At 44.6% G+C, this 27,728-nt stretch overlaps 1 protein-coding gene across 7 annotated transcripts in view; it reads right to left on the reverse strand.

Annotated features, from left to right (window-relative positions):
• Positions 1–1,115: 1,115 nt before the first annotated feature.
• The window catches only part of PARG (poly(ADP-ribose) glycohydrolase), a 140,703-nt gene continuing 114,090 nt past the window's right edge, over positions 1,116–27,728 (reverse strand). For 6 of the 7 annotated variants that reach the window (XM_025210961.1, XM_025210963.1, XM_025210965.1 and 3 more), the window contains 3 exons: positions 21,019–21,124; positions 4,678–4,806; positions 1,116–3,808 (listed from right to left, as the gene is read on the reverse strand). In XM_025210961.1, coding sequence (XP_025066746.1) covers positions 3,636–3,808; positions 4,678–4,806; positions 21,019–21,124 — 408 coding nt within the window. In that variant the 3' untranslated portion in view covers positions 1,116–3,635. Of the gene's footprint in view, positions 3,809–4,677; positions 4,807–21,018; positions 21,125–27,728 lie in introns of those variants that run through there. The other variant, XR_003095424.1, reaches the window with a different exon arrangement.

Consider the following 27,728-nt stretch of genomic DNA (forward strand, 5'->3'; position numbering starts at 1 on the left):
TCAAGGAAGTAGGTGGAACTCTAGAGAGGAGCAACCACAGACAGCATCCTGTTGCTGAAGGAGCTGTGCTAAGGGACAGCTACTCCAACCTGCCTTTAAGGTTTCTGGTTTTAAAATCCCAACTCCTTATGAATATTTACACATGCAAAACAGGATTCTATGTTCATATGCAATGGGTTAGGAACAGACTACATCAAAATATTTTAGCATTCCATTAAAAAACAACTGCCATTTACTTTCAGCAAACTTGGTCTTGGTCCTTCAGTCCCAAGACAAGTGAACATTTCTCCTTACATTGGTTTGCTGGCCACTTTCTGCTTTAGCTGGTATCACTTTCACATTTCTGGCACAGCACTTCCTAAACAAACAATAAACAACCTGCAAGATTCCCTTAATAAAGCTACAAGAAAGTAATCTCTGTGATCACAGCCTCTGCAGACCAAGATTAAGGCATATATTAGTGGCTGCCAACCTTTTTAGATTCAGGGAAGCCCTCATAACTTTTTCTAATTTTACATCATCCCAGATGAGAAACACTGTTGTGCTGCCACTGCTTACCTCATTAGTTTTCAATTGGAGTGTTGCCACCTCTACAGTGAGATGGAACTGCCCTGTGCACCTTGTACACAGTCAGATAAGACTAAAGCAGGAAGGGGCACCTGCTTTTGCTGCAGTCCTCCTCCCCCTACCCCCCCATACACACACTCCTCTATGAAACAGAGGTGCATGTGACAGTTCCACCTACCCTGCACACCTTGTTCAAGGAAAAGGTTGAGGAGGGAGCACACCAGGAAGGACTGCAGCAGGACCAGGCAACTCCTGCCTTCTTTAGGCTGTTTAAGAGGGAGCAATAGATCAAAATTGTATAGCAGGAAGAAAACAGGCAAAGATTTGGAAAGACTTGACTTCTGTTAAATCAGCTCTTATGCTGATTCAGCAAGTTACCATACTTACTGGAAAAATAGTGCCATTTATTTCAACTCCAGTATTCTGAAGTGTTACTATACTTGAAACCCAAAACCAAATCTCAAACCCACATGTATTGAACGCTTATCCATCTAAGAGGTGCACAAGATACATTAAGGTAGAAAACAATGAAGGAGACAAAACTGCTATGATCAGAATTTTTTTTATTGTATCCCTACAAAAAGTATGTAAACATTAGCATACAGATCCAGAGAAATCAACATAAAGATGCATGAACTGTTGTTTTAAGAACACATCAGGAATACTTCAACAGTTTATAAATTAATATATACAGCAACGAGTTTTCATAATTGGATAAGAACAATTCATAACTGAGAAATTTAGGTGCAAGAGCTGTAAAGTGAAACAAAATTATTCTGACACCTAACTTGATTATGAGACCACACTGCAATGTAACAGACTGCAAACCATTGTTACATGTTGTCATTCAGTTTTGCCACTAAAACACAGTATAAAACAATAGTTTTGGTAAGAAGTTTAATTATTTTTTTATTTGAACTTAGTTAACAAACACCCTTAAAGGAATTAAAAGCACCGAGTATTCCATAAACAGCTTTTCAGATAAGTGAAATCCCAGCTTCGCAAACTGCATGATTAGCCCATCAGTACTCTCCAATTCTCATTATTCCGAGTGCAGCACCAAAATAGATTTCTGGCTAGACAGAGTGCTCCAGATAGTTCAGAAATGGTTGGGGGTGATTGGAAGGAGGGAGAAGGCAAGAAATCAAGATGCAGAGCAAATATTACACTGACCCAACATTTTCTTTTTGCTTTTGATGCAGCATCCTGGGCTGTTTGTTTTTAAATTAAAGAGAAGCTGGCAATATAATGCTCTTGTTAATTCCATAACCCTGCCATGCTGTTTTGCTTCAAATCTTAGGAAGTAATTAGAATCTTCGAGCTGCATTTGCTGTTACGCTGCAAGTGCCCTGCAACTTTTCCCTTCCAAAAATCAAATATGGAAATAAGGACACAGGAGCTATTAAACTTCAGACCTTTCAGGTAAAAATATATAAATTAGAACAAGTTATTATCTGCACTACTATATGTAGGTGTTCTACTGTAGACTTGACTGTGAATAGCCACTGATATTTAAGTACCATATTGTCTGACCCTGCTCAGAGATCTGATATTGTGCTCAAAATGTTGGTTGTCAACACTTTGCTATCTATACAACATCTCCAAGCATAGTTGATATTTATTGAGCTAATTTAGGAGCACCAATGATAAGGAAAAACTGGCCAGAAAAACCTAACATATAAGAAGCTATACTTCTAACTTGAGGTTAAACGGTAGATTGCTTACTAGAGGCAAAATACCCATCAAAATCAATGGATTTTGCCCTGTGGTGCTATATTACATTTATGTACCTGAAGTTCTTTGGAACTTATTAATATATTTCTTTAATATGCTACAACAACATTCATTTGGGTCTGCAGAGATAGTAGTAGTATAATTCTTACACTTCTTTCTTTTACATACCTCCACTGAATTACATATACACCCTTCTGTACTTCATAAAGGCACACAGATTTTAGCTCTCACCAGCAGCAGCTGTTTTAGGATATTTTCTTTTTTGTAATATGGAAACAGCTCTCTCCCAATAACGTCCAAGCAAATATAAGATCCTAGTTCTATTTATTTTGTGTGCATATTTTGTGTGACCTACATGCACTTCTGTGTATATTTTCAGTGAGGGATATTATATGACAGTTGATTTGTAGCTATGTATCTAACATAAATATAGGTATATTTATACCTGCAGCAAGCAATTTTGGCTTGAATAACTTCAAATGCAGCATTGCATTCAAGACCCTGTTCGTAGTTATAATAGGTGGCTCCTATCACAATTAAAAAAAAACCAAAAAACAACAGAAAAACAAAACGGGAGTACGTTCCCTCTGTTTCCTCTAATTTTAATTGTTTCTTTTTTCTTATAATTCTAGCCCTTACTTTAATTTCCCACTTTGTCTCCTTATCCTGCTTTCCTCAGGTATTGCTAAGTCAAACAATGGAATGTATAGGCGATGCTGTTATTGCTTCCCCCAAATTCTTGCTGTCCTTAGACTTCCGCTTTTTATTTTAAAGAACAGGAAGTTTTTAAGATAAAGAATAACAAGCTGAAGAACCCTGGTAATCCCAAGGAGGGAATGGATTTGTTAGAACCTCTAACAACATGGATAATTATAAAGCTTTGCTCCATCATCCTTGTGAGTCACATGGCTATGTGTATAATAGCAACCACTTTGCACAGGAAATCTATATAATTTATAGAATCTCTTGAAAAGTAAAAGCAAGGGAGAGCAAAAATAAATCCCTTGCAATTTTTAAGTCAGTCTTGGCATCTGTAGATTCTGAAGGGTAGCAAGTGTAGACCAAAATCAACAGATGACCAAGAAGAAATGCAAATGGGTATTACTGACCTAATCATTTCTGTAGATAGATGATCAGGGTTTACAATGCAGAAACAAAAATAAAATAAATCTGGTTTGAAAGTTGTTTTTTTAGGATAGGGTGGCATATAGGACTACAAATGTAGTATTATATACATTGATACTATGTTAAGCCAATCCATATATTACATCCAGCAAGTCTCACAATATATTAGAGGGAGAAAAGGAAAAATATCCTCAACATAAATGTTTACTCTAATCCTCAAAGCACAATCCTTTTTCTTCTTCCTTCTCCTCATCATCTGTGGAATCTGCATAGGATTCAATGGTGTTATATAAGAAAGCATAAAGCTTGCCATCTGGTCCTGAAGTGGAACAGCTTCTACATTCTTCATTATAATATCTAAGCAAGAGCCTATACACATCCCCTTGAAAAATAAAAGAAAATATATTTTTACTATAATTAGGATTGCAACAAAATTATTGTGCATCCTATATATATCTCTATCTACACACACACACAAACTATATAGAAATCACAGTGTAGAACCCGGTGGCTGCACTCCACAGGGAACTGTGTTATAGTTTGTCCACTACATCAGAGCCTGGACAGACACTGTCTTAACCACTTCTACTCAGTTCTCTTCACAAAACCAGTTTACCCAAGTTTTGTGTGAGAACTGGTGAATCTCACTAACAGTATACATGCATGTATGCATGTGTGGGTACACATGCAACTGCTGTATGAATTTAAACAAGACATTACAAACTGATTATTTTGGCAGTTTATTTGCAAAGACTGATATTCAGTCAGTTCTTTGTTTCCTGTACAAAAGTTAAAGACACTGCTATGAACTATAACACAGCAAAGGATGCATTCCCCTCACATTCTCTGCTCAGTAATTGCCAAGGGCCTGCAAATTATTAGGTTACTTGAAATATCAGGATTTCCATGATTCCAACCACAGTGTTATGAAATAGATTAGTATAAAGAAAAAAACTGGGTCTATTTTATTTAAAAAATGAAACATGCCTTTTGAAATTCTCTTTAAAGCTCCAGCATGCCTTTAGCTGTTGCAGACTAATTTCTATGATGGTAGAAGTTTATGGCCACTTCTGCCACAGGCCTAGGCTATGCAGTAATTGTTTCTTGCATAGATTTAAAATACTGGTTTCACTTACTTGGGTTGACTATTTTATGACAACAGTGACTACAGCTCTTATGGTGCAACCTTCTTACCGGAGAGGAATTATCCCTCTTAGTGTGTAACAGCAGAGAGGATTATTTTATGCTTACCAACAGTTTGGCTCTTCTCACAGAGAAAAGTGTGCATGTTGTAAATATCTCTCATCAGCTCAGCATCTCCAAAGGTAAAGTAAACCACATCTCTCCCAGCTTCAGCAGCTGCCAATATCTGTATTAAGGCTGAAACAAAGGAAAAGAGGTAACACGGTCCACAGGTAGACTTTAGATTTTTAGGGTCAGAAGGGACCTCAGTAGATCATCAAGTCCAACCCCCTGCCCTGGGCAGCAAAGAGTGCTAGGGTCAGATGACCCCAGCCAGGTGTTTGTTGAGTCTCCCCTTAAAGACCTCCAAGGTAGGGGAGAGCACCACCTCCCTAGGAAGCCCATTTCAGACTCCGGTAACCCTTACTGTAAATAAGTTCTTCCTAATGTCTAGTCTAAATCTGTTCTCTGTCAGTTTGTGGCCATTGTTACCAGTTACTCCAAGTGGCACTTTGTTAAACAGAGTATCTCCTATATCTTGCTGACCCCCGCCCCTGCTGACAGCCAGCCAGCTGGTAGCCAGCCAGAGCGTCTCTATGGCTCGCCCTTGACACAGTGCTGAAGCACGCTGCCTGCTTGTGCAGGGCAAGCAGCCAGTGCAGGCTGCAGTGACTGGGACCTGGGCTCTGTGCCAAGTAAGTAGGGGGAGGAGGGGGCCTGAGAAGGGGGAAGGGGACCATGCGGGGACCCCTGCCTGGCCCCCGCCTATGCTTGCTTCCGATAGCTGCCCCCCGCCCAGCGCCAACCCCTACTTGCTATCCCAGCTCCCTGATCACTGCCCCACCTGCTCCCAGCTCCCCACTGGCTGCCTGCCTGGCCCCAGCCTCTCGGCACTCAAAAAACACAAAAACAACCCCCAAACCTCCCCCCCACAAAAAGCCCTGGCACTCAACGGCTGTAGCAGCAGCCATTTTGCCTGCTGGGAACTCATGGCAGAGCCCCACCACATGGCGCGGGGCAGCAGGGATTGAACCCAGATGCCTGGCACCCACGCTGCCACTGCCCCATGATGTGGGTGCAGTACAGCTCCCTGCAATGTCTGGGAGCTGGGGCGGAGCGGTGCCGGGCTCTGGGTGATAGCTGGAGCTGCCCCAGCTCCCAGACAGTGTGCGGCGCCCTGCCGAGACACACCGCACTCACACCAAGGGGCAGCAACAGCACAGGTGCCAGGAGGCCAGGGTCAATCCCTGCTGCCCCCTGCCCCCAGACTCACACTGCATGGCGGGGTTCTGCCACGAGTCCCCAGCAGCCCTGATGGCTGCTGCTACAACAGGTGAGTGCAGGCCTTTTTTTTTTCTTTCTTTTTTAGTGCCGGGCGGCTGGGGCAGCAATGGGCGTGGGGGCTGGAGATGAGCAGGGGAAAGAGCAGGAGGCTGGAGAGGAGCAGGAGAATGAGTAGGGGGCTAGAGACTGGGGAGGGCAGCAGGGGGAGTGCTGTAGCCCTTGGCGGGGGCTGGGACCCTGCAGGGAGGACAGTCCATGTGCTGTGTGTGCGGGCACTGTCCATGTGCTGTGCGGGACCCACCCCTTCTAAGCAGTACCACCACAGTCTCCCAACATTCACAGTCCTCCCACAACTACCCACACACTGACCCAAATCCTCCACCACATCCCCCCCACCTCCCTTCCCACCCCGCTCCTACAAACCTCACATCCCCCTATCACACACTGACCATGTAATAAGAAAATCAAAAATAAATATCAAAATGTACAAACCTTTAGGATTTATTTTATTATGATGGTGGAGGCACTGGTAGGCTTCCAAACTGCTTTAAAATTGTAAATATATCAATAAAACATTGCCCAACTGATTTAATCTCTCTCTCTCTTTCTCTCTCTCTATATATAGTGGTCTTCTGTTTTACTTGTGGAAGAACATGAATTTGCGGGTATTTTAAAGAGTGACTTTGGGATTTTTTTTATCAGGGATTTTGCAGTTTTTAAATGGGGACCACCAGAATTCCTGCTAGTGAGTCAAGTGGCAGGACCCACGCAGAGAAGCCTGCTCAGAGCTGGCACCTGGGACCCAGCTGGAGGTGGCTGACCTCCTGGCCACTTGGGGCCAGGAGGACATGCTTTGACAGTTCAAAGCAGGCCACCACATTGAAAACTTTTTCTGGGCAATAGCTGCCCAGATGGCCAGACGGTGGCACAAATGGCAGCAGTGCCACAAAGACCAACTGTGTAGTCACAGCCCACGGACAGCTGGCCCAGAGGTGCAGATGCCTCTAATGGCCATGCAGTCCCCATCTGGGTTTGGCAGGCATGCAGCCTTGGGATCACATGCTCTTGCAGGTGGCAGAAGGTCACAGCCAGGCCGCATCCCCCCACTGCCAGACTGCTGCAGTGGGTAGAAGGCGCAGGGAACTGTCAGGGCTGCTTCAGCAGTCCAGCTGGAACAGGTGGTAGTGTCCCCAGGTACCAGTTGGCTGGGCCCCAGAAGCTCCTGAGAGCGAGTAGCCCTGAGCTACTAGCCAGGGCAGCTTTTTATACTGCTGGGACCAGGACAGGTGCTGGCCCCAGGCTCTAGCTCCCCCTGCCTGCAGATCCGGGAGGAGCCAGGCAGGGTTATTTTGCCTCACACCAAAGTGCATGTCTGGACACATGTGCTGAGGCAAAAAGCACTGGCTCAAATTTGCACTGCTTCTATTTGAGTTGGTGCAAAAGCATGTGCCTGTATGTGTAGACACACCCACAAACTGCATGCAGATTTTTCCATGGACAATATCCATTGTGGATGTTATCTATTTTAACTATATAGAAGATGTCAAAAGGAATTTTATTTTAAATATATTACTTATGGGATTTTCCTTTCACTGCACTCTGCCAGAAGAAACCAAAAGAGGATTGGTTTTCATTATTCAGTTTGGAAGAAGTTCTTTCACTTTTTATCATGGACAGACTTAAGAAATGCCTATACTCTTTAATCAAGGGTCTTTAATAAACCCATAACTGGGCTTATTAATTGCACTCAACACGTGAGATCAATCTTAATTTGAAGATGATATTTTAATTAAACTACTGTAAAGCTTCAGTTGTTCAGTTTTACAAAAGGACCTAATTACCTAAATTGCACAGGGAACGTGATCTAATGAATCTTCACATTAATGCCATGTAGACAATGCAACTTCATTTTTAACCAGAAGCTTAAAGAGGTATTGACACTGCTTTCCAATTCTAGCTTTACTTTTAATTGCTAAAAATGTTCCTAGTTTGGCACTTATGAAGGTAAGAGAAAAGAAACAGCCTTGAGTCAAGCATCGCGTCCAGTTCTGGGCACTGCACTTCAGGAGGGATGTGGACAACATCGAGAGGGTCCAGAGGAGGGCCACCTGCATGAGTAGGAGTCAGCAAGGCAGGCCCTATGAGGAGAGGCTAAGGGACCTGAACCTGTTCAGCCTCCACAAGCAAAGGCTGAGGAGGGATCTAGTGGCCATTTACAAACTAGTCAGGGGGGACCAGCAGGCATTGGGAGAGTCCCTGTTCCCCCGAGCACTACCAGGAGTGACAAGAAATAACGGTCACAAGCTGGCAGAGGGTAGATTAAGGCTAGATATCTGGAGGCACTACTTCGCTGTCAGGGCGGCTAGGATCTGGAGCCAATTTCCAAGAGAAGTGGTGCTGGCTCCTACCCTGTGGGTCTTTAAAAGGAGGATGGATGAACACCTTGCCGGGGTAGTTTGATCCCAGTGCTTTTTCCTGCCATGGCAGGGGGTCGGACTTGATGATCTGCTCAGGTCCGTTCCGACCCTACCAACTATGAAACTATTGTACAACTCAAACCCTTTCCCATTTTTCATAGGGCCTGATTCAATGCAGACCCTCCCACCAGCCCCTCACTTCAATTTTGTAGATAAGATTTTTTGCCTGGTTAATTAAGCCTGTATGACAAGTGATGTGGGTAATTATGTTCTCTTCCTCACACACTTACATATACACACAGCACTTACAAATATATTTACCTGAGCATAATGAAAGGTATACTTATTGTGCGGTAGGCATACAGAAAGCACTCTACAGATGGTCAGGTCACTTAGATTACTGTAAAAATGGCAGGTCCCACTCTAAGATAACCTTGGCTGGATGTGATATCACACTTCAGTGCTGTAGGTTAGAGTAACATAAACGTCTGTACCACATCCAATTGCAACTCATGGTAGGTCACGTTCTGCCAACATCCATGGGGCTTTCCAGCACCCTGCTCATCCCCCATCTCAGGACAGGTCTCTAGCCTCAGGAAGAGCTCATGTGGGTCTGCCCAAGCACCAGGCCAGACTTGTCCCCAGGCTGTAACTGACAAGAGTCAGTGAAGCCCTTGTTTCCACCCCCACTATCCCCATTCCCTCCAGCCAACTATAAGAGCCACTGTCTGGTATTATAGCTCAATGCATGGATTCCATCTACCCCATCTGGGCACTTGTAATGATTGCAGCTTTCAATTAAGAGCATGATACACTCCCCACACGCCCTTGCCCACAGGCCCAGGGCTGTGCCCCAGCCCCATGCTGTCACTGCTCCACAATCCTGGGGTTTCTAAGGAGACTGGCTGGGAGCTATGTGGGCAGGGTGCACGACTGGGTGGATGGGATAGGGCTGGGGTGGGTGAGAATCTGTGTCTGGGGCCAAGCCTAGGATCTTGGAATGGTGGCCGCATGGGGCCAGGGTCAGGGCCAGACCAGAGCTGTGATCTGCTCCCTGCACACCCCTGCCTGCGGAACTGGTGCCCCTTGTCAGGGAATGCAGGCAGTGGATTGTGGCTCTGCCCAGGCCCCAGCCCTGCACTGTCACTGCCCTGCGATCCTGGCCTCAGCCACCCATCCTGTTCCCAGACACCGCTCTCCACCCACCCACAACCCCATCCCACATAGGGAGTTTTTGTGAACTATTGTGCAGGAGGGAGGGCAGTGCTGACCCAGTCCATGACAGCTCAGCAAAACTCTTTATATGTGGCTCTTGAGCCCAAATAACTGCTCACTCCTGGGTTAAACTCTGTCTTATGTCACTTGGTCTAATTCCCTAGAGTGCAGGAAATGTATGCGTGTGTGAGTTGTACAGCCTCTTATGAGTCGCTGCACAACATTAAGTACAGTGTCAAGCTTTGTAGTGCAACAACTTCTGGACCATACAGGAGCACAGTAATCTGCTGGGACAGATATCCTTGCAAGTGCAGTGGTTCTGAGCACTTTAAAGTTGGCACTGCAAGTTGTGCTGTCTAAATGGCTTAAAGCAGCTACACATGCAGAAAATTTACTGCTGACCATCTAAATGTGTTTATAGGTGAGGTAATGGTCTAATGCAACTCCTTGGTAAGTTGATATGATCATGGGAAAAGATATAGTTGCCTACTCTGACATTCAGTGTGCTCTTGGCTTGACGACTGTCCACATGGAAGACTGATGGGACTGATTTATTGATGTTCCCCACTTAGTCTGTCAGTCAGTCAGCATGTGCGCAATTGCCAAGCCATGCGGTAGTGTCTTCAGTGGTCACGTGCAGTTCCTGGAGTCCACTACTAAACTTAGTCAGCGGGTAGTCATCAACAGTATGTAACATGGTGTGTGTTTTACCACAGCTAGTCTGGGTTGTCACGAAGACCTCAATGGTGGAGGTTGTCTGCAGACAGACCTATTCGGCAAGGCCTACTGATGGCGTAGCAGGTTGAAGCCAGGTGGGCAGACTGTAGAACAGGGGTTGCCAACCCCTGGCATGTGTGTGGAGCATGGCACGTGAGGCCATTTTCCTCAGCATGCATTGGGGCCGGGGCTGGGGAGGCAGCAGCTGTTTGCAGCCTCCTGGCTGCAGCTGGCCCAGGCTGCTCCCAGCAGGTGGCTGGGAGGTTGCAAGCCCTGCTGGGAGCAGCCCGGGCACCATGGCTGGCAGCAGTTACCTCATAGCTGGGGCTGGCTGTAGCCAGGAGGCTACAAACAGCTGCTGCTTCTCCGCCCTGGCCCCAATGCTGGCACCTGCAGCCTTCCTGGAGCCCAGGGCCAGGAGACAGCTGGGGTCAGGGCCAGGAAGGCAGTAGCTGTTTGTAGTCTCTCAGCTGCAGCCAGTCCAGGCTCTGGGTAGCTGCTGATAGTCACGGAGGTGGCTGGAAGGATGGAAGCCCTACTGCAATCAGCCCGGGCTCCGTGGCTATCAATAGCTACCCAGAACCTGGGCCAGCTGTAAACAGCTGCTGCCTCCCCAACCCTGGCCCCGGGGCAGCACGCAGGGTTGTGGCCCTTGCTGCTGCCCCCACCTGCAGGGGAAGTGTGGCCAGAGCAGCAGGGAGCTGAGAATGGCAGGCAGCTTTCTGTGCACCCCACTATGCCCTGCCGTGCTGGGTTCCAACGCTGCTCTGCAGAAGCGGTGGTGAGGGCAGCACAGCAGGGAGCATCACAGGTATCTGCTGCCTCCATGGAGCCTGGGGCCGGGTGGCAGCTGGGGCCAGGCAGCAGCTATTTGCAGCTGGCCCAGGTTCTGGGTAGCTACTGTTAGCCACGGAGCCTGAGTTGGAGGGCAAGGGGCAGCAGGCTGGAGGACAGGGGCTTTGGGTGTGGGGCAAGGGGCACAAGCAGGGCATCCCACCCTGTACCCCTGGTTTACAAAGGAATCTGAAGACGGGCACTGTTTTCCTTGACCTCACGGCAGGTCCATGGAGCCAGGAAAGAGTCCAGTGGAGCCCACTCCCAGGGGCAGCAATGCAAGAGGGGAGGGAGCCAGGCTTCCTGAGACCCAGTGCCAGGGCCAGCATTGACAGCCCACCTTCCAGGGCCAATTCTCTACCCCCAGCAAGTGGTGGTTACAGGCACAGGGCCCCAAAGAAAACAAGTGGAAGGGGCATCCTAACCGCGCACTGGGCCAGGCTACTGCAGGCCTGCAGCAGACTGCAAGAAATGACAGCCCCCTGAGCTCTGGTCCAAGTTCCAGAAGGGGCAACGTTCTACAGTTTTTCTTTATCATGCACATGAAAAGTTTGGCAGATGCAACATTTAATTAAACTAAGGCTGCGGCATTCCCCCTACTGCCCAAGGTTTCATGTTTAAGCTAAGCCTCCCATGGCTGGTCAGCTGCCTCTCCCTCTCAACATCATAACTGCCGGTACAGCCAGGATCTTTTCTTACTCTCTCAGTGTTAAATAAGATGACGGTTCTAAGTTTTAGAGCAGACAACATTGGACAGTTGTTGCACACTGAAAGTTTGGCAGCTTCAACATTCCCAAATCAAAATGAGGCATGTCTCTTCCTTGTGCTGCATTCCCCTACACCCTGGTTTGTGCCCCTTGGGAAGAGGGGGTTGAGGAAAGGGGACAGTGCCCAGGCAGCTGAGACTGTGGGCAGCACTGCCTGGGATGTGGGGCCAGAGGATCTGGGGCCCAGTGCTGGGGTGGGGACACTTGAAGCCCGCTGGCCTTACTTATTCAAGGAGGACTCCCAGCCCACACAGGTGAGAAGGCAGTTAGCCATAGCCACAGATCCAGACATCCTGGCATGGTGTGGGAACCACACACACATCAGCATGAGGTTCACCCTCCCCCATCCCTGTGCTGCATGTGCTCATAGTGTCAGGCCCAATGTGTAGTTGAAATGCTCCTTCCCACAGACCAGCTGCCCCCTATAGGACCTCATAAGCCAGGGCAGGAAGGGGTAAAGCTGGGCCCCTGATGAAAACCAGGGGCATGACATCGCTGATGATGAAATCAGGGACCCCAGGACCGTAATGTCTGTGCAACTCACCATTCCTCAGGGTGATGGACAGCAAGAGGTAGGCATTGTCCTTATCAGCCACATGGAAGTCAGTGGCCCAGTTGTGCCCTGGAAGCCTGGGTTCCAAGCGTGTACATGCGTCCCCATCCCTCCACCCCCACCCTAGGTGTCTGGGGCACACATACAACCCAGGTGTCACAGCAGCAGAATGTTGGGGACATGGTGGCTCATGGCCAGCAGCCAATCAGGGGTGGCTTGGCCGTTCAGCTCTACTCAGGAGTCTTCAGCAGCCCCAGGAGCCCATGGGACATGCTGGGAGGTGTGTGAGAGCCCACTGGACTCAGGCCACGCAGGTAGACTCTGAGCCTTCCCCCTCCCCCCACAAGGGCAAATGTGTGTTCTGCTTCTTCTTGACCTAACCCTGCGTGCTTAAAACTCACAAGATAGAGTATTTCTGCTACAGGCTTCTTGAATGCCAGTACTTAGCCTTACTGCTTATTTTTGTAGTTTCAGACCTGCTCCTATCAACTAGACTACAATAAAAAAAGCCTAATGTTCCTGTTTTAACATAATGACAATAGCAGCTTGGAAGGGGTTAAACTGAAGTGGGGCATCTTCAGAAAGAAATGCTAATACAACATCTTCCCCATCCAACCTTCCTTTACTTGGCCCCTGTTCTTTCAGTATCTATTTCAAAATTGCTTTCCTTTGTTTTTTAAACCATCTGTGATCAGATGCCTGCCTACCTCAAAGACCCTGAACTCAAGCCCACTAAGGTCAATGGTAATTACTGCATTAGTTTCAACCAGTTTTGGCTTGGACTCTTACTTTCTTCACTACGCTCCTCTCTAGTTCCGTCACTCTGCCAAGTTACATTATTGTTGGTGTGAAAATTTTCCATTTAGATCATACCTACTCAGAAATCTTCAATCTCAGTTTCATCTAAAAATCATGCCTTTTCTCCCTTTTATGGAGAACAACTAGCGAATTGCCCGTCAAGAATGATGGGCGGGAGGAAGGCAGCCAGAGACAGAGGCCTGTGTCCGCACCCCCGCCCCACTTTCACAGCCAGGCCCACTCCTCCTGGGGCCCGCCCCCCCGGGGGGGGGGGGGGGGGGGGGGGGGCGTGGCTGGAGGCGCTGGCTTTGTCCCCCCTGCTCCATTATCACGGCCTGCAGGGAACAGGGGGAATTGGGCCAGCGCCCTCCTTCTGTTACCACCGCTTGCAGGGACGGGGAGTGGGGCCAGCAGTGCTGGCCCCGCCCCCGCCCACTCCACTGGCACTGCCTGCTGGGGGTGGGGACAGAGGCCCAGGGCCAGGCTCACTCCCCCTACTGTTGCCCCTGCTGTTTTGGGGCTGGGGCCAGAGCCATGCCCCCCAGGGGGCCAGCAGGGACAGAGCCCAGCATCCAGCCCTGTGCTCCCACTCCCCTCATCCGGCCCCACCCCCCCCATTTGGGCCCAACCCTGTTCCCCCAGGTTGTTAGGGTTTGGGCCCAGGGCCGCTCCCTCCCCTTGCTGTGGCAGCCCCAACCCCATTCTCCACCCCTTGCGCTACGGCCAAGGAGACCCTTGTCTCCTCCATGGAGTGAGGGTTGGGTGGAGTTAAGGGCAGGCCCAACCCCTCTGTCCCCACCATCATGGTGCCGCTCTGTGGCCTGCTGTCCCTACTGCTTGATTTGCACTCTGATTGGCTGCCTCACCCCCTTGATGTGCTCCTGGGTAGGAGCATGGCGCAGGTTGCACCAGGCAGGAGTGGGCAGGGTTTGGCCACATGCAAAGCACTGTGAGGGCAGCTGCATGCCAGATACAATCAATATAAAATTGGTGGCCACCTGTCCATGGGCTAGATCAAATCAGTTGGCAGGTCAGATCTTGTCCACCCCTGTATTAAACAGAACAGTTGGAGATCTCTCTCCTGGCATCTCTGAACCAATAATGGTGAATGCCAGAGAGGGTAATAAACCAGTGACAGATCACTGTAGATATATTCTATTCAATGCTTTCCCTCTAAAATATGAGTTAGCAATTTTTTTCAGGTTGTGGGCTGGAATGACCCTGCTTGAGTCACAAAGAGCTGGATGGGCACTAGGACCCAGCTACCACTGTGGCTGCTTCTGCTTCTTCCTACAGTGACAAGGGGAGAGTGACAATCAAAGCTCCCCACTACCAAAAGCTGCTGAAGCCTCTACTCCACAGGCCAGATCAACTGGCTCCAGAGGTTGGATCCAGCCCATGAGCTATAGGTTGCCAACCCCTACTCTAAAGCATCCATTTCTGCCACTGTCAGAAACAGGCTACTGGGCTAGATGGACCATTAGTCTGACCCAGTTTGGCTCTTATGGTCTGATCTTTTCTACTCTGAGAATGAAGTGCTACTTATGTCTACCATTGATGCTATTTAATGGTACACAGCAAAATTATGTTACAAATGAAGATCACAAGTGAAGGGAACATTGCAGTTAATAAACTCTGCTTAGCTTGAAACCAGGAAGAAGCACAACCACAAAGTGGTGTGGGTAATATGTGCACAGTGCTGTAAAATAAGATTAAAATGTATATAATTTTCAGAATATGCAACTAAACTTTCTATCTTTTAAATATATAAGCATACAACCTGAAATTGGGTAGCCCAAATATACTTTGAACTGCACCTATCATACTACATAGAAAAGTAATTTTCTTGCTCTCAAAGTGCAATTTTTTTTTATAAACTATATCAGCATCAAGATGACTACAGCAGGAGAAAATAATTCCCGTCTCCTTTCCCCTTATTGTCTGTTCCACACAACTGTCACATCTTTCCTGCCCAGAGCAGGGGGGCTGGACCCAATGATCTCACGAGGTCCCCTCCAGCCCTAAACTTCTGTGAATCTGGTCTAAAACTAAGCCTTGGATCCCCTAAAGTTCCAAGTCCAGGCTTGTTATGACACACTGAATACCTCATGAGACTTAACTTTTTAAGGCCTGGTCCCTAGCAAATCCAGGATCCAAACTGGATATAGGATATAGTCTACTCCAATATAGTAGAGAGAAAGGCAATTACACTTCTCTAAAGAAAAAACTAAGTTGCCCAGGGGTTAAAAAAAGATGGTTTTCAATAGCTTTCTACAGAACAATGAAGAGCTACCTCAAGCACCTCTCTCTCCGATGGCAAAGGAAGCCACTGCAAACCTTTAAATATCACGGGAACAAGTGTATTATGGCTGTTGGATTGCAATAAATCAAGGAAATACACAGGATAAGTATGTCCTTAACCCTTTATGTACTGTATTTACTGGAAAAATTATCATAAACTGCAATTAGGAAAGAATACAAGCATTTGTTGCATAATATGGTTCCCAGAGGTAAACAATACAACTCTCTCCTAAATATTACAGGAGAGTTTTCTAAAATCAGAAAAGAGCTATGAGCTACCAAATCTATGGTAACTCCATATCCTCTCCTTTGAGTTTCTTTCTACTTGGTATCAAATGCACATAAACCTGTGGATTCATACACCAAAAGAGCATCCAAACATAGTAACTCTGGGTAGGGACAAATGTACTTTTTAGCTGCTTTTAAAGGAGAGGAGGGAGCTGCTGCTGCTCAGGAGTACACACTAACTCAGGGGCAGGTAGTCATTTTGGCTGGCAGGCCACTTAATGAGTTTTGGCAAGCTGTCGAATGCCACACACACAAAACAAGTAGGCATCATTTTAACAAATTACAGATAAAAAACAAATTGTATACTAAAAATCAAACATCGACTATAACAAATTTTAATTCTATTTAAAAAAAAATTCTGTCCTAATTTATGTGTTTTTGAGTAGTGTATATAGAGGTGATTGCATAATAGCTCAAAATAAAGTTTCACTCTTGTATAGAGCTTGCCCGCATGGTGTGGTCCACACCCCTCTCCTCTTCTGGCCTGCAGTTACCCCTGCAGTGTCCCACACAGAGCTGAGCCCCTCCAAGGTCAGCCTGCACCACACTCCTTCCCATGCCTGCTGACAGCCCTGGCCCTAGCCAGTGCACACAGCTTCCTGCCAGAGTTGCTCCTGGTGCAGTTGCAGCCACCCAGTTACTGCTTGGCTCTCCCTGCCTTCAGCAGTTCCTCCTCCTGCCCCTGCTATGCCGCTCTGCGCAGCAGGTAACACAGAGAAGTGACAGTGGCCATGAAGACATGTACCAGGCACTCCCTGCCTAGCCAGACCAGAGGGGACCGCAGCCAGATTGCTCCTGCTCCTGGCTTTAATCTATTTTATAAATCAGGAATATCAGGAATTATTTTCTTTGCTTTACTGACTGAGAACTTGAGTCAAGCTGTATTTTATACATCGTTAATGCAGTGGTTCCCAACCTTTTTTTCCCCTGTGAACCGGCACAGGGGAGTGACGGGGTGCTCAGAGCTGGCTGCCTCCTTCCCGAGGATGCCCCGCCCCAGTTTTAACCCCGCACGCCCGGAAGCCACTCACCCAGGCGGACAGACGGGGGTCCAAGCGGGGGGCTTATGCCATGACCTGGCAGCCAACCCTTAGTCCAGCGGTTGGGAACCTTGCACGGATAAAGGCTATAAGAACAGTGTACAATAGTATTTTAAAAAGTTAAATAAAACCACCAGGTGTTACTGAAATCCATTCTGAATAACTGGGTACAATAGCTGAGGATAATTAATACTATTTTTGTTCTTGTGGTCTTCTGTGAAAATGCTTTAGAATCCCAAGCTGCATTTCAGAGCACACCAATACGCATCAGTCAACATCACGCTAAAAAGTGTACAGAATTATTTCAAAAAATATTATTTCAAAATAATACAAGTTTTTAACTGCAACGATGGCTTGATCACTGCCACACAGTGTCAGCTTGTAAAGTCTAGACAAGTGAGTCATAAAAAACAACTTGCAAAACTGATAGTTTTACACTACCTCCCATAATGAAAGATCCAAAGCTTTTTACAACAATCTTTTCTCAGCACCATAATCTCAGTTTACAGCAGGGTTGAACCACTGCCAAATTTCCCATATATAACAGTGATGCAAACAGCATTTTAGGATGGGAGGAACAGTAAATACCTTTTGTACATGACATTTCATAGTGCTTTTCATAGACTAAATACAATGTGGGATTGTATTTTTCCACTGCACAGGACTACCAAATCTACTCTTTTTTTCCAGTTTATTTAAAAAGCAGTGTTAAGTCTCTTAGTACCAGATCAACACCAACTCAAAAGGAAAAAATGTTGCCTAGTGAATCACCAATATCATTTCCTGTAGCACCAACCTGTTCTTAAATCCTCCTACCCAAGTATTGATCCAACAGACTCCACTTAGAACTTCAGGCAACTTTCACTGAAGTTCTTTTAGCCAACTCAAATGAAACTGGATTGACCCCTTACTTGGTAAAACTGATTATTTGCGGCTATACACATACTTTTGGTTTATACTTTCAGAAAAGCAGATATAGCAAAACCTGCTTTTCTAGCAGTATCAAATTCAAAATATTATCTTTGAAAAAAATTAAGTTTGATACACAAAGGCAGGCAAATTGCACCAACAAACAGAAAATAGAAGGCTAAATGCACTTAGCCTACTGGAGATCAGGTTGTAAATATTTCTCTCACATGAACAGGCCATACATTTTACTGAATAAAACAACATCCAGTTACAAAATATATACACCTATTTTTTATTTAATTTAATTTGTTTTATAACATATTGTTAATACCCATGCTTAAAATCTACCAGGTCCTTTCTCTGGTGTTAATGTGCCATTTTGTTCTATAAAGCACTGGATGTTTGAAGTCCTACTTGTTTTACTTTTTGGCAATGTCTCTCTTCACATGGGCTACCCCAATAAATAAGATCAGCTTGGGATGGTCTTCTAGCAGTCCCAATATTTGACTTCCAAATAACCAAAAGGTGAGGGGCTTTTGAGCCTTCGTTTTATGCTTTACTCACTTGACTTTCAGAGGAAACCCATATATTGTGGGATACAGTAGCATTCATATTCAAATTAAAAATGTATTAAAGCTAATCATGAACTATTCATCATATATGATTCTGGATTGCAGCCTTTGTATTGATGACCTGAACTTGGTAATCTATTCTATCTAATGGAAACCAAAAAAAATAGCTGTCATAAAATCAATGTGTACAGAATGAAAAATAGACTCTTACTGGAAAAAAAAAAAAAACCCATTTGGAAAGAAAATTTATGAAGCCAGCAGCCAGAAAAAAAAAAAAAAAAAAAAAAAAATCACACTGGTTACCTGTACATTCTAACCTGACCACCTTAAAATATTCATTATGCCAGGGGTTATCAAATTGTGGGTTGCAACCCCCCGGGGGGTCAGGAGCAACTTAAAAGGGGGTCAAAAACTTCACAGGGGATACACGCGGCAGCATGGAGTGATGGATGGCAGTGGAGGCTGCCACATGGGAGATCCCCATCCCACACCAAGCAGCACTTGGGGTTGTGGTATCACAAAGTTTGAAAACCCCTGCATTTGGCCAAACTTTAATTTCTGAAAATGTTAGATCCTCCATGAACATTTGACAATAAGCAAATTTAAATTTGTTTAGACTTATCTGCATGGTAAATTATAATTATATACAACTAAATTAGAAGATTTATGAACCTTGAGTTATTTGCCAACCAGGAAATAGTCTCAAAGTAATGCCAGACACTGGGATCTGCTGCAGTCTAAATGCTGCCATTAAAGGGAAAAAGCTGTGTGATGTCACATGGAAAAGATTTAGGAGACAAAGGTCAGAAATACACTGCCACTAGTAAGGCAGAGTTTGGGAGACATTTAGAGGCTTAAAGGTTGCTAATATGTCCTATTTTTCCTTTAAGATGTCAAATGTGTTACATTGGTAATCAGTGGACACAAAATTATATGGAGAAAGGCACAAGTTTTCCTAGAAAAAAACCCACAGAGGCCCAAAGTTTACCATTGCATGCAACATTTATGCCTTCAAAACCCAAATGGGGTAGGTGGGCAAGTATAAACCTTGGTTTACTCAGATTATGGTCTGCTTGAGGAAAGGAACACTAATATTTTGTATGTAGAAATGAATGCACGCAACAAGCACTGGATACGAACAACGTTTTCACCTCTAAGAGGTGGGAGAAGGAAAGGGCCAGGCATTAGTCTTTTCTGTAGTGGCAAACTATGCTTACAAATACAGGCAACCCCCGCTTAGTGCTCTTTATTGGTGTCATGACCCAAAAGGCATGATTGTGTGTGTGCGTGCTTCGGCACCAGAATTATCCCCGTCAAGTTGCAGGGCATTGCACGGGAGTGTTTCCTGTTGCAGAGGAAACCCCGGTACAGGGACCAGTTTCCTGCCTTTTCTGCAGCTTCTTTTGCAGAGTGCATTGCTCATGTTGCAAGAGCAATGCACGGTGCAAAAGAGTTCCCACCACCGGTATGCAGATTCGTTCCCCGTGATTGGCTAGTGCTAAATTATTCACACGTGGCGGCTAATGATTGGCCTGTTAGCCGTATAAGAGGCTTGAGCAGTTTCCGCCCAAGCTGAAGAGGACTCCACATCCATCTCGTGGGGACTCTGGGTACACGGCAGGGTAACAGAAACCCTGTGTGAGATCCAGAGGAGCGTGGCGGCCTGATCCACCGCCCACCTCTTCCCGTCTTTGAACGCAACTTTTATAAGACGTATTTACGATTCCTATTTTGGTGGCTCGTTCACCCAGAGCATCCGGAGCTCTGCACCATGGAGCCTAGCAACCTCCACGAGACCGTCTGTGTTGTTTGTCTGTAACTGCAACTTAATAAAGCCTTCCAGCCTACACCACTGCCATCTCAGTGTAAGTAAACAATCTTTTAAAACTACCGCTACGCGTCCGTGCCTAATTCCAGCTCGAAGGCCTTCCCTCTCCGTCCCGGCGTGCCCGGGCTGCTGGCCACAGCCCGCGTGCAGCGCGAAAAGGGCTCGGGTTGCTCCCGGCCCGCACAATTGGTTCCTGAAAAACCGAACGTTAAGTGAAACCGAAAATATCTGACAACCCAAGAGGGCGACTGCAAGTGTTTTTAATGACCCAAAATGGAGACTGCCAGTGTTATAATGAAACTCACTGAGCGCTAAGTGGAATCAGGTATCAATTTTAAATAAGTGGTATAGCAAAATAGCGCTAAGCAAAACAGCGTTAAGCAGGGTTTGCCTGTAATAGCTGGTTTAGTTTTGCAACCAAAATTATTTATACCTGTAATTTGGGTCATTGAGATATCCAAGAATTGTACGAGGTTTATGAGTACAACCAGTACCTAAAACAGCTTTACAGACCCCCAAACAGAGGCCTAATTAAGGTCTGGCAAAAATGTGTTTGTTTTTGTCTTTTCTATAATAACCCTTAGAAGTTCTGAGATCCCAGACCCATGCTCCTTCCATTTGACCTTGCTGACTGTCAAAACAGTATTAACCTTTAAGCCCTCTACAGTGCTACAATATTTAAGAATATTAAGCAATCACATTGTTTTTGTGGATTTATATCATAGATGGTTTTAACATTACTCCGGCTCTTGATCAGATGTCTGCTCGGAACATTCATTTCAGTTTTCAGGACTTCAGAAAACAAGATTTATTCCTTTTAATTCAAGGCAGTAAAATTTTTTCTAGCAGCTACTTGATTCCTGTAACTCCTTAAAGCTACAGTTTACCTTTTAATTTGGCATCACCTCCAAAAGCTCCACAGCCCCAGTTTCCTGTGGCTATTGCTGAAAGGTGCTGAGGGGGAACATTAGGTCGAGCAAAACCACAGTAGGCCTGCAGGAAGAAAAGAGGAATATCAGCAGATGAAATTATGACAAACAAGTCATATGTTAAACAGCAGCAGTAAACAGTACGGTTTGCTAGTGATCCAATATTCAATATAGCATTAAGCTGCCTTAAAAACTAAAAATTAAGACACTAACACTAAGCAACAACTGTAAGCACTGGACAAGTTTAAATAAATGTTACATAAGAAAATCATTGCTATTTCACTACCCCTAAAAAAGGAGTAGGAATTTTTTTTAGAAAGAATCCCAAGAATAATTTTAACACTAGAACAATACATTACATGCATAGTTATACATCATTACACTAGATCCCAAGGCACTTTATGCATTTAAGTTTTGTGTAATGAATACATAGCAAAGGGCCACTTTGTCCGGCACTGAAATCTCTTGGATATATGGATAGTTAGTAGTTACATGATGCGACAGTTCAGCATAGAAAGAGAGACCGTTATACAGCTAAAACTAGAAGATGTTTTTAGATGAGCAAAAAGTATGTTACTTGAACTGAATGCTCCAGAACACTGCCAGTTCTCCTACTTGAACACAGAAGGCCAAGATTTCTCAATTATCTTGGTTATATAAGAGCACTTCTGGCAGTAGCGTACCAACTAACACTGGACCTGGAGCTTCAATTAAGTGCTTATGCAGATAGGACAGCTATACAAAGCAAACCAACTTCTACAGTGTTGAGGTTTCCAGTACAGTGACCCATATCTGCAGATTTTCTGCCTTGCCCCATGGCTTACAAAAATGTCACCTTTGAGGACACGGAACTATTTTATTTCTGTCTCTCCATTCCTCACGCAATTCAAGCCCCACATTTCTCTTTGGAGGAAAGCAGTTTCTCATCTTAGATGTATTTTCAACTAGTTATATTTATTTTTTTGAAACAATTTAAATTCTACACTGGAAATTTCAGACCATGAAGCAAAAAAGGTGGTATTAGTTATAGGTGAGAATAATGCAGTTTTTCTTATTCTGCCTCTATTGCAATTATGCTGTAGGCTTAACACACAATGCATCCCTTTTCATCTCCTGCCCAATCAGTTACTTCTCATAAAGTGCGCCTTATCCCACTACCTAAGCAATCAAGCAGGATCCCAAGAAAGGGCCTTGCCAAATATAACAGTAGCTGGCTCTCATTTGAGAGAAACAAACAAAATGACCTTACAAGAAAATAAAACAGATTTTCCCAGCAGTAAATTAACTATGAGAGGTTTTTTTTTTTTTTTTTTTTTTTAATAGTTTGTGAAGTGAAAACTTGAACAGCCTACTGCAGATCTGCACTTTCAATGTTATGAACACAACATAGTATACTAAATTTTTATACAAACTGGACAAATCTGCCTATTTCTTTAAACTCCTGAAACTGAGAATAAAAAAAGCCACCCTAAAATACAGGCCCTGTGAAATACTGAATCGAGGCAAAAGGGGGAAAAAAATCTTTAATGTTGTTACAAGTCTTGGATAAAGAAATATGCTTTGACAAGAGATATATGTGGAAAAAGTAAATCTCCCTATGAAATTCTTGCAAAGGTATAAAAAAATTATTGAACACATTGTCTGGTACAGATTAATAAACCCATTTCTTCCACTCCATTTGAGCTGTAAATTCTGACAGATTAGTTATAAATTTAGCAGCATACTATTATTCAAGGTTTGCAGTAAAGGTCTTGCACAATAGTTCACAAATCACTTGTTCCCTCAGATGCATGTGGCTTTTTAAAGTTTCTCCCTCCAGTCAAGATATTGGTGTGTTCAATGTTGGAACCAGATTTGTAAGAAATGACAAAACCTAGCAAACATTACCCCAGCGTGTGGAAAATAAAACCTCTCCTGTTGAGATAACTGGATTGATACTGGATATGACAATACAATACCATTTTGTTTCCCGCTTTTAAATCTACCAATTTATTTTGGGGTAATGACAAGAATAGTAAATACAGAAGAAAAGCTTACTTTCCAGTATTTTTCCTTCTCAAACTTGAATTGGAAGAGATCTAAGGTAGCCAGCTAAGTGCTGGAAGGTGGTACCTTGCACTGCTCCACAATAACTCTTATAGCCAATATAAAGGTAGAACAATCTTGTTCGAGGGAAGTCACAATAATTTCTCTCTAAAAGGTGAGACAAGGCACTGGAATTTTAAGTTTTGACTTCAGGGTACCCAATCCTACAAGAGTACTTCTACACAGTGATTGCGGAATCACCACAAACATAACCTGACTGAAGAAGCAAACCTAAAACAAACCACTTCCAAAAGGTGCTGCTTTTGAATTATGCTGGTTAAAAGACCAGATGAATTTGTAAATTGCTTCAAGGAAATAAGTTAGCTCATGTTATGTTAGCTTGTTTAAAAGAGTCAGTATATTTCTGTGAATGAGCTATCATCATATTGCCATTCAACACAGCTTCCTTCAGCATTTCATAACACTGGTTAAAATATATACAATTTCTAAACAACAATATGCAATACTCCACTGGAAATAACAGAATCAATTTGCAGTCTTGAATTTAAACTAAGGCAGGGGTTGCCGGCAGGGCCTGTGGGCAGCATCCAGCCCAGAGAGCCCCGTTATCTGGTTCCTGGTGTTGTTCTTTGATCTGAATTGAGCAGGATGAGCCCTATGGGCAGGGCCTGGGACATACACTGCAAGAGGTGCCCATTCTGGAACGACACTGCACATGGCACCTAACACAGGCATTCTGGAACACATACTGCCCAAAGTGCTTGCTCCAGTCAGTCTGGGACCAGCTTCTGGGGGTCCTGCATGCAGTACAGATCCCAGAATGGGTGGTACAGTCTGGCAGGTTCAGGGCCTGTGATACCTGTGGCACCCACTCCAGTCAGACTGCAGCCCTCACAATGTCTGTTCTAGCCACCTCAGGAGCTATGCTGTATTGTGGCATCTGCACTGGACACTTGGGAATGCCCACCAAATATAGCACAGATCCCAGAGCAAGTACCAGTTCCGGTATGGGGGTCAGGGAAGGAGGGAATCCAGGTCCTATGGGCTCAGTCTGGCCCATGGACAAACACCAAGTCCAACGCACAGGGCCAGATGAGTTTGACACCTGTAGTATAAAGGTATCTCTAGGGCAGGGGCGGGCAAAGTACGATCCATGGGCTAAATCCAGCCTGCTAAGAACTTTCACCTGGCCTGCAACACCTACCAACTGTACCCTGCCCAGTCCTTCCATCCACAAGGCTGGGAGCAAGGTGCTCATGTACACACATGGCCCCAAAATACCCTGTTGTACCTTGTTCCTGCCCTCATCGGTGGAAGGGCCTGGCCCAGCCAGCACACAGCTTCTGGGTGGGGCTGCTGCAGCCACCAGAGACCTGCTTGGCTTCCCCGGTCTCCAGCTCACTCCGGACAGCAGGTAGGGAAGCGGCAGGGGTGGAGTTGCAGCTGGGTGGGAGTGTGGAACATGGGGCTGGGGCTGATGGCAGCATGGAGCCTGTGCCCAGGAGGGGTGTGGGGACCCCTTACACACTCCCCACATGGTGCACAGCCCTGGCAGGCAGTGGCAGCAACAGCAGTGGGTGGGGGTACTCGTGCCCAGCACAGGTGCTGCTGCCCGGCACAAGTTTCTGGCCAGTGCTGCACATTGTGGTGAGCAGCACAGCTCTTGCCAGGTCATCTCTATTGCTGGTGCCCCTCACCGTGCACCCGCAGCCCTCACACTCATACAGCACAGGAGGGAAACCCCCATGAGCTGGATCTGGCTGCCCTCCCTGCCCCCTGCGCGTGCATGGCAGGGAGCACCACCAATAGATACGGCTCAGAAGGCGGCTATGCTCCTCACCACAAGCACAAGAATGCCTGTTATAGAGATGACCCAGCAGGCACGAGCACTGGGAACAAGCACCCCCGCCTGCTGCTGTGCCATGGGGAGCAGTGTGTGTGGGAGGGGGTCCCCACACCCTCCCATGAATGCCAAACACCTACACCCTACCCCTACAACCTCTCAACACACCCTATGCACCCCTTACACAGCTACACCCTCATAATCCTCCCACACCCCACCATACATATCCCCCCACAAAATAGACAAGACTAAGACTTTATTTTAGAGTTATTATGCAATCATCTCTATACACACTACACAAACAAATCATGACAAAAATATTTTTTGTAATAAAATTAAAATAAGTTATAGTAGGTGTTTGACTTTTAATGTACGATTTGTTTTTTTTCTGGTTCTAAGATGGCAACTCCCCCCTCCTAAACAGAGTATTTCTGGGGAGACAAGAGGAAGGGCTCCCAATGGCAATGGTCAGGGGTGGGACTTCTGGTGGCAAGATGGTGACCAGGGGGCAGGGCAACTGTCAGGGGGCAGTGCTACTCATGTGGCCCTTGGAAGCTCACCAAACCTTGTTAAACAGCCTTCCACCCAAAATAAAGTGCCCGTCCCTGCTCTAGGAATATATACTAACTGGCAGTAATCTTTAGGGAATAAGTAGAGTATTACTGTGCCCAGATTCTCTTCATATCACATCTCTTACAGCATGTATTTGTAAATCTTACTGCTTCAATTAGACATAATGGATTTGTTAGAATTCTGAACAGCTTATTACAGAACATCTAATCTTAGACAATATTAGTAGCCTTTTTCCAGGATTAAGATCTGGCCCCATTAAGACAAGTGAAGCTTAGAGATGAGATATTGTACCTATTTGTGAAAAGGCAGAAAGATGTATGCAAAATAGATTTACTAATTTTTATTTTCTTTCAATTATTTTCTAATGCCTAATGGCAGAACTGAGGTAAAGCAGAATCGCTGGAGTTAATGGATATTGATTCCGGAAATATAACAAAGGTGGTCCAGTTGTTGATTGCCTAGGTAAATTAATGGTACTAATAAGTGGCCTAATTAAAATTATTAGAAAGAACCACAATTTCTTTTCACCTAAAGTTTCCTTCCAGACACCACAAAATTGCCTCATAGTTTACATAAATTGCAGCGAAAAGTGTCTTCTGACAACTACAGTAGTATGCACCCTAATACATTATGTACCATAGTAATTTCTAGTCTCTAGTATGATTTAGTATAGAAGTTTTCCTTAACTTTAAGTTTACCTTACTTAATGAATTGTAAATTATATTTAAGTCAGCAGTTGGCTTAGTATTTTCCTCAAATATTATCAGTCTGTGTCAAACTCTCTCTCTGCCTAACAGAGATTCTATACAAAAGCAAACATATATCTAGCCTAATGTATGAAAGATGCAAAGCCTGTCAATGTAATTGGTAACTTAAACTCTGGTCTCAAATGCACTGAGGTAAGTGATTTAGTTTTCCAATTAAACTGTCACTGAAGTTTAATCAATTCATTTTTCAGGGCTTATTTCATTACTATCAGTGTAGGAATATGATGAATTTTATTTTACACATGGAACACACTTTTTTGTTTTTTTTAAACTAAGTTAGTCTGGATCAGAATACAACATGTTTGGAAAAAGACTACCTTTAAAACCACATCTTCTTAACTGGAAGATAAATGAAAAAAGTTAAGCAAATTCAAGCAAATTTGGGTAAGCAAACAGAATAAGATTTGATTCTGAAAAGTGATGAATGCTTCAGATTCTGTTGAAATAAAACAAAGTGAGAGCTTCCACCAGTTGTCCTGGTTGAGTCACATACTGTGTTGTTCACCTGTTCTAAAGATTAACAGTGTAAGGCACAGAAATTAATAAAAATACCTGCGTTACTTGGTTTACAGAAATATGTTTAGCTGCAGATCTTCTATCTGAAAAGGTTAGTGCTAAGGTGGTACAAGAGAGAAACCAAACAACACAACTGGCTCATCAGATGGGGCTTAATACAATTAGAACTGGTAAAGTGGCCAGATGAAATTTTATTTGGTAAAATTGAAAATGCAGAAAAACCAAACATTTCAAACATCTTGATTTTATTCACCTGTTGTTCAGAAAAGAGAAAGACTGTAATAATATTTTAAAGAATTTTTAATTCAACTAAAATTGTTTCAGTTTAGCCAATTATTTGATACTTCAGAATGGCTGGCAGACTGGTGGAAGGACAGACAGGAAAAAGTTATTTGCACAGTTCTATCCGTGATGTAGGTATGAGAACTCTCTGTTCAGACTAATTGAAAAGGGAAGTTTAAGTTGGACACTTATTAGGGGGAAGAAAATTATGCCAGAATTTGATCCTGAACTAGAAAAAGGGGAGGATAGCACATAATGTGAGAATTCTTAATGATTTCTGTATAGAAACATGAAGCACTATGTTTTTTTTAAACCAGAAGAGTAGGCTAGATTCGAGTTAATAAATCATAACTAGAAAACCACAAATGGTACAAGATAGTTACAAACAGGGCCTTAGGATCTCTAAAGTGTATTTGAAATAAGTGCCCAATAGCCCGATTAGTTTTTACAATACAACCATTTATCAATCAGCATTCTATGTAGTAAGTTTCTTTTATCTTACCTTGTAAAATTTGAATTACGCCTTTTATAAAATGACACTAAAATTAAGTTGTCCTTTAAAGGAGTTGTTGACACTGAATGAATTATTAAGAAAGCATGACAAATTATTATTTCAGCTGTGAAATAATAGACCTTAAACT

This window comes from Alligator sinensis, unplaced genomic scaffold, assembly GCF_000455745.1.
Source record: "Alligator sinensis unplaced genomic scaffold, ASM45574v1 scaffold374_1, whole genome shotgun sequence".
In the NCBI taxonomy this organism is placed as follows: Eukaryota; Metazoa; Chordata; order Crocodylia; family Alligatoridae; genus Alligator; species Alligator sinensis.